The sequence below is a fragment of the Micropterus dolomieu genome, linkage group LG08 (genome assembly GCF_021292245.1).
Source record: "Micropterus dolomieu isolate WLL.071019.BEF.003 ecotype Adirondacks linkage group LG08, ASM2129224v1, whole genome shotgun sequence".
In the NCBI taxonomy this organism is placed as follows: domain Eukaryota; kingdom Metazoa; phylum Chordata; class Actinopteri; order Centrarchiformes; family Centrarchidae; genus Micropterus; species Micropterus dolomieu.
This window is the reverse complement of record NC_060157.1, coordinates 1,801,418-1,808,778: the sequence shown is the minus strand read 5'-3', so window position 1 is coordinate 1,808,778 and position 7,361 is coordinate 1,801,418. Positions and strand designations below refer to the sequence as shown.

General features: G+C 44.1%; 1 protein-coding gene across 1 annotated transcript in view; it reads left to right on the top strand.

The window, feature by feature from the left end:
- The first annotated feature begins 2,200 nt into the window (after nucleotides 1-2,200).
- The window catches only part of LOC123974841 (G-protein coupled receptor 37-like 1), a 10,444-nt gene continuing 5,283 nt past the window's right edge, over nucleotides 2,201-7,361 (top strand). The window contains exon 1 of the mRNA XM_046055797.1: nucleotides 2,201-2,902. Coding sequence (XP_045911753.1) covers nucleotides 2,201-2,902 — 702 coding nt within the window. The remainder of the gene's footprint in view (nucleotides 2,903-7,361) is intronic.

Here is a 7,361-nt window from a genome sequence, read left to right as displayed (position 1 = left end):
CCACCAGCCTGCACAGTGGTAACAAGGCATGATGGATCCATGTTCTCATTCTGTTTACGCCAAATTCTGACTCTACCATCTGAATGTCTCAACAGAAATCGAGACTCATCAGACCAGGCAACATTTTTCCAGTCTTCAACTGTCCAATTTTGGTGAGCTCTTGCAAACTGTAGCCTCTTTTTCCTATTTGTAGTGGAGATGAGTGGTACCCGGTGGGGTCTTCTGCTGTTGTAGCCCATCCGCCTCAAGGTTGTGCGTGTTGTGGCTTCACAAATGCTTTGCTGCATACCTCGGTTGTAACGAGTGGTTATTTCAGCATCAACGAGGCGTTTTCGCCCACAGGACTGCCGCATACTGGATGTTTTTCCCTTTTCACACCATTCTTTGTAAACCCTAGAAATGGTTGTGCGTGAAAATCCCAGTAACTGAGCAGATTGTGAAATACTCAAACCGGCCCGTCATTCTTTCCCATTCTGACATTCAGTTTGGAGTTCAGGAGATTGTCATGACCAGGACCACACCCCTAAATGCATTGAAGCAACTGCCATGTCATTGGTTGATTAGATAATTGCATTAATGAGAAATTGAACAGGTGTTCCTAATAATCCTTTAGGTGAGTGTATATCTTATATATCATATCTCCCAGTTTCTTGGCTGAGCCAGTTTTAAGTCTGCGCCCCCGCCCGGCAGCGTGGCGGCGAAAGTCGTGAGGAAGGAGTCCCAAAGACTAAAACTAACACTGAAACTAATAAAAACTAAACTAAAACTGAGCATTTTCAAAACTGCTCTGCCCAAAAAACTAAACTAAACTGGCAAACCTGCTTTAAAAACAAATCCAAACTTAACTTAAGTTGAAAACAAAAAGAAACAAAATAAAAACTTACCACAGTCTGACTTCCTGTCTGCGGCTCTGAGCCCGTTGGTTCCTCCCGAAGATGTAAATCTTTAAAAACACCTCACAGATATAAAGTTTGGTGTTTAAAAATGCTCAGTAACTTCCTAAAAGAGCTGCTCGCTGTAGTTGTTATTAAACAAACAGGAGGGAAAATTTTGTTGGGGACTAGTTTCAGCGGCGGATGAATCGACATGTGCTCTAGTGAGTATTTGGTGTGTTTTGACAAGAAGACAAATACAGAATATCACCACACTTACCCTATGATGTCGTTATTCAGATAACATAATTGGGTAGTAGTGTGTAGGACTGCACCGTAGTAGTACGCAGTTTAGCATTAGGACCCTGAGACGGAAGAAAGTGAAGATGGAGGTGAAAGAAGCCAAATCTGTCCTCAGCCTGCAAAAATGTTCTCACTGTGTAGCTGGTTCTCACAAGAACAAACACACACACAGAAAAGTGGTTTCATCAGTATTCCAGTCAGACGGGTTTCTTTCAGTGGGTCCCAGTAAAAACCACCACCAGAGGGCAGCAGAACTGAGTGTGTGTTTAAATATTTGTGTATTTGTGTGCATGTGTGTGTGTGAGAGAGAGAGAAGCCAAAAAGCGCTAAAGCAAGTATGCATGCGTGATTGTGCAGACAAATGTGTGTGTTTGTGTGTGTGCCAACCTTGTTTGTAGGCCTGTCAGAGTGTGTGTGTGTGTGTCTATATGCGTCCTGACAAAGGCTCCATCCAGCCATACTGCAGAGGGCTGCTGGTTCCCAGAGACCCTCAGAGCTCCAGGACGCCCAGTCTCTCTCCTGCCTGCAGCCCAGACACAGCAGCCCCGACACGGACTCAGACCCTCGCCCTGCTGCCCCTCCTCCTCCTGGAGCTCCATCACCTGTTTGGATTACTAATGGATGGGAAACACAGAGTTTAGAGTGAGTATTGGGAGTTTAAAGAGACGAGCCTGAGAAGAGAAGAGAAGTCCGGACTGCAAACTTATTAAAAATCCAGAGGACGTCTTAACAAACGACGGCGTTTCTTCATCATTCAGGAACGTTGGCGGATGCCGAGTTGACAGCTGTCAACTTTGGGGTAATTCAACCAAAAGTCTTCCTTCAATCGACTTAACTGAACAAATTATTGTGTTTTTTGTCAGGACCTCTGAACCAGATCAGAGCCAACGTCAAGCGGGTCGTGAATTTTTGGGACTTTTTGGAAACACTGCTGTGATTTTATTGGAACAAATTCTGCACTTTGATTCTGGTCTGGTTTGAATCTACCAAATTTCAGAGGCACCTTCCACATCTGAACGCTCATCATGGCTCCGTCTGTCGGTCTGTGGCTGTGTCTGATCCTGCAGCTGCTGTTCACGGATGCAAAGAGCGTTGGGAAACACGACGGCCAGCGCGACGCCCTTGGCGAACCCTCGTCCCGCCTCAAACTGGATCCCCTTTGGATCACCGAGCACCTCAGGGGCCAAGATGGCACCTATGCCCCAAACCAGAGCCCCCCCCTCCCTGAAATGCTGGATCTAGACCTGGACCTGCACCGCCGGCAGGCCCGAGGCGCAGACGAGGAGGAGCAGCAGTCCACATTCAGCCAGTCCTTTGAGAACGATTCAGTGACGACGCCGCACGCCACCGAGTTCGACAACGGAACAAAAGTGGGGCACGATGACGATCATAATGTCAACCTTCATGGAAACGACTCCAGCTCGGACCACGACGCCCCAGGTCTCTTCAACCCCTTCTACCCGCTGGCGGACAGCTCGTACTCGGCCTACGCGGTCCTGTTCCTGGCCGGCCTGGTGCTGGCGGTGGGCGTGGTTGGAAACATGGCGGTCATGTGTGTCGTCTGGAACAACTACTACATGAGGTCCTCCTGGAACTACCTGCTGGCCAGCATGGCATTCTGGGACTTCCTGGTCCTGGTGCTCTGCCTTCCCGTGGTGGTCCTCAACCAGCTCTCCCATAGGAGGATCCTGGGTGACATCACCTGCCGCATGGTGCCTTATATGGAGGTGGGTGGGGCTTATGTGGAAGTAGGAGGGGGAAAGGGAAGTCAGTGTGATTGTTTGAAACTGATTTTTATTATGTAAAAACGCAAAGTGCTAACATGTGCTGGGTTAAATATGTGATTTATCCTGAGGGTGGCGCTAGAGGAAAACATCAAAAATGGAAAGGGTTCATCTTCTGAGGAGCATGAAGGTGTTCAGAGTGATGAACTGGTCATTTTATTAGGTGAAAGGTTTGTTCTGATGGTGGCGATGCAGAAAAAGCCCGGGGATCTTTAGCTGTGATCATCAGTCAAACTCTATGTTCCCATGTTTTTGTTTCGTTGTTAATTTTTTGTTACTAACATTTTTTAAAACTGGTCCAGTATTGAGCGAGCACGCTGCAGTCAGCAGCCTGGAAACAGGGCAACATGCTCAGATTTTATTATAAAGTGTGTGACAACATCCTGGAAAGGATCCCTACAGAGAGACCTGTCTTTAAAGAGGAAGATCCTTTTTGTTTAACTAGAAACAGTCGCTCTTTAGCTGTTATCAAAGCCACCAGACTCCTTTGATAAAAAATGTAATTATTGCCAGGTCCATTTTCACATACGAGGAACTTGCCTTGGTGCATATAGTACACATGAACATAAACAAATATAAATGTATTAAAATTAAGGCTCAAAAAAGTACAATAATACTATAATACAATGTTTACAAGTAGGTGCAAAAGTTTACAACATGAGCATAAAGCACGGTTGAGCGACTGTTAACGGGTAAAAAAGTCACACAATAACACAAACAAACTAATCGATCGAGGCATCTTTAGAACAGAGAGGTAAAATTACTGTTTTTTGTCAAGGGAGTCTTTGAGGAGAGCTGACACTGAAATATGCAGTACTGTCCCTCAAATAACTAACCCTGCACCGGTTTGCTCTAAATCTACTGCAGCTTAAATATGTTTTAAATCTGTGTCATTGGCGTAAAGCAGCAGATACAAACAAGCAGGAACCTGAAAGGATCAGAACGTCGACATCTCAGCGCTCGTCCTGAAATGTTCCCTGTTCGCTCTGTGCGCCGCAGAGACTGAGCAGTCGCCGTGGTGAACGGTCACTATGGGTGCTGGAACGTCCTGCTGCTGCTCTCACAGTTTGACAGGAACAAATTTGGGGTGAAAGTGTGTTTGTATGATTTGTAACCCCGTCTCTGGCGGCCATATCGGACTTCCTCATCTCAGAGAATAGTTTGAACTGCTTGGTCTGTTCCCAGAGTCAGACAGGCAGCTTTGGAGCTGCTGGAAGGTCTACAGCTTCCCCCCTCTGCTCCTGCTGTTGTGTCTAGACTTGTCTCTGTAGTGGAAACACAGAGATGAAACTGAAGCTCCTGACTCTGAGGGAGGATGGCAAACAAAATTCCCATAATGTCCAAAATGTCGGGATGTTTTCTCTGGGTGAAGACTGGAAGTCAGAAAGCAGTCAGAGGCAGACTGACTCATGTAGCTTTGGGTCTGCATGTGGGATTGTTTGATTATTAGACAAATATTAAATAACACCAGTCATTCTTTAAAACGGAGCGTCTCAGGCGCACATCAGGCCTCATCAGGTCGCTCTCTGGAAAACCTTGGTTTAATGTTAAACTGAATGCAGCGTCGGACAAGAGCGGTGAGAGTGAAGCGTCTAGATTTGTGAGCCAACTGACCGCAGACAGACGCGGGCAGATTTCTTAACAGTTTGAGAAACACCTGATCTTTCAGTCACTGTAAGACGATCAAAACTCAGGAGAGGCTGCCTGCTGGGCTCTGCTGTCAGAGGCAAAACAGGAAATGCATGAAATACAAAACAAAATCATACTTCTGTGGAAGCAATTTTGTATTTGATTTATATTTAATTAACTAGTCAACATTAGAGAAAACAATAATTCTATACAGTTTATTGATAATGCATGTAATGTGGGTGTCCATGCCAGTATTGTTGGAGCATGTTTTGGTTGTTACTTAAAATAATAAAATAAGGTAAAATAATAAACTTTCAAAAGTTTGAACTGAAAAGTCGAATATGTCCATCCATTTATTAAAAAAAAAAAAACCCTTTTCTTCAACAATAAACTAAAGTAAGTCTCCATAATTACACGCTAACAGTTCATTGATTCAATAATTCCACTAGTAAAAGTTTCTTATTTACACGTGCAACTGATCTATTCTGTCAAAAACTCTATAAAGCCTAAAGACGTCACTTCATAGAAGTGGTGGTGATGGAGCAGTGGATAAGACACATGCCTTTGGTGTGAGCGACCCGGGTTCAATCCCCCATTGTGATCCATCCACCATTGTGTCCCTGAGCAAGACGCTTAACCCCTCGTTGCTCCACAGGCGTGCGACCTCTGACATGTATAGCAATTGTAAGTCGCTTTGGATAAAAGCGTCAGCTACATGTAAAAACAGCTCACACAAGAATAATAAAATATGACATATTACTGTAATCAATTATTATACATTATTCACATCGTGAGCAAACAACGTCCAAGTTTTCAGTGTTCTGATATAAAATGAGGTCAATTTATTGCGTTCCAAAGATGTTGTTTCTAAAAACAAAAGTCTGCCACCACAGCACCGAACTGCTACAGAAACTTTACTCACTTTAGTTTAAACTTTAGACTGCACTGCACTATTGGTGCACTATTCATATTTGGTGCTATTTCTGTGGTTGTGCAGCTTGAGCACCTACATTTACACAAACTTATTTGTGTTCTTCACGGTGTAATCAAAGTGAATCATTAAAGTATTCAAGGCATAGATGTCATTTACACTGGGGACGCTGGGGACATGTCCCCACCACGTTTGGAAAGCATAATTTGTTAAAATACGTTCTGAAATATGCAGCTTAAAAACAAATGAAAATGCCGTTTATTTGCACATTAATAAAACATGCAATGCAGTTAAAATATAGAAGAAACAAATGTGCATTGTCCAAAAAAAGTAACTTAAGCAAAAAAAAAAAGCTACTGATTATAAAATGATCCAAAAACCTGCAGCAGCACCAGTCAGTAACTTTAACAACTTGTTGACACAGTTTGTTTTTGGCCAAGTTTTGCGTTCTCCCTTCTCCCTTGATTGATCTGTTCTCAACAAGACAAGTTGTAAACGACTGAATAAGGAAGAAGGCGCAACTGTTTTGTCAGAAGGCGCAACTGATCACACTCTACTGTGATGTCTTACGAGCTAAGTGTCTCTTCACACCCCTAATCTGGCCCCTGTCCCCACCGCTTTTCAACACAAAGTGACGCCCATGATTCAAGGTCATTAGCTGTTGTCCATTCTCTACCTAAATTCCACATCTTTAACTCGAATGGCTCCAAGATGGATTCCCTCTCGAGTTCGTCCCCTATACGCACATATTGATGGTGGTAGTTATTTTGACGGCTAACACATGCAGAACCTAATGCAAGTCGCCTTAAGTTGTGTCCTTATTCCCAGTCCTGACGGTGGAGCTGAGAGTGAAGGCTGGACCGGATTTGGCTCCACAGAGGTGCAGGCAGACCCTTCTCCACCCTAGTTCTTCATCAGTACACAAAGGTGTTTATGTGCTGAGCTTTAGTCGGGAATCACATTGTAAAATGTTTCACAGACTGCTGGCGCTATAAGACTTTACAGATTAGACGTTTTCTGTCAGTGTGGCCATTTTCAAAAGCTTTGGCGCCGAGATAAAAATGTCATACCGTGGTGGTTCACATCGTGAGCAAACAACATCCAAGTTTTCAGTGTTCTGATATAACCTGAGGTCAATTTATCGAGTTCCAAAGATGTTGTTTCTAAAAACAAGAGATGTGTCAGTGTCTTCGATTGTGTTTCGCCAAGTTGAACCATATCCAGAGACACTTTCAAGTTCCTACAATTAAATCTACCACAGCCATGAACGTAGCCTTCACAGATGGCAAGTTATAAGCTCATATATTCAGCATGCTATTGGGACCACTAACCTCTGAAATGGTGCTGTGACCGCCCCGGATGTTGTGACATATTGCAGAAGTGTGACGTAATGTAAAACACACAGAGGTGTCATTTACACTGGGGACGCGGGGGACATGTCCCCACAACATTTTAAAATGACTGATTTTGTCACCACCACTTTTTTTACATTTATTCATTTAGCGCTTTTATCCAAAACGACTTACAGCTGCTATACATGTCAGAGGTCGCACGCCTCTGGAGCAACTAGGAGTTAAGTGTCTTGCTCAGGGACACAATGGTAGATGGGTCACAATTGGGGATTGAACCCAGGTCTCTCACACCAAAGGCAGGCGTCTTATCCATTGTGCCATAAACATCCCAAATTTTGTTAAAACACTTTCTGAAACATAGCTTTCAGTTAAATAACAAATGAAAATGCCTTTAGGTTTATTTGCACATTAACAAAACATGCAATGCAGTTAAAATATAGAAGAAACAAATGTGGTTCCCCCCCCCCCCCCCCCCCCCCCCCCCCCCTCC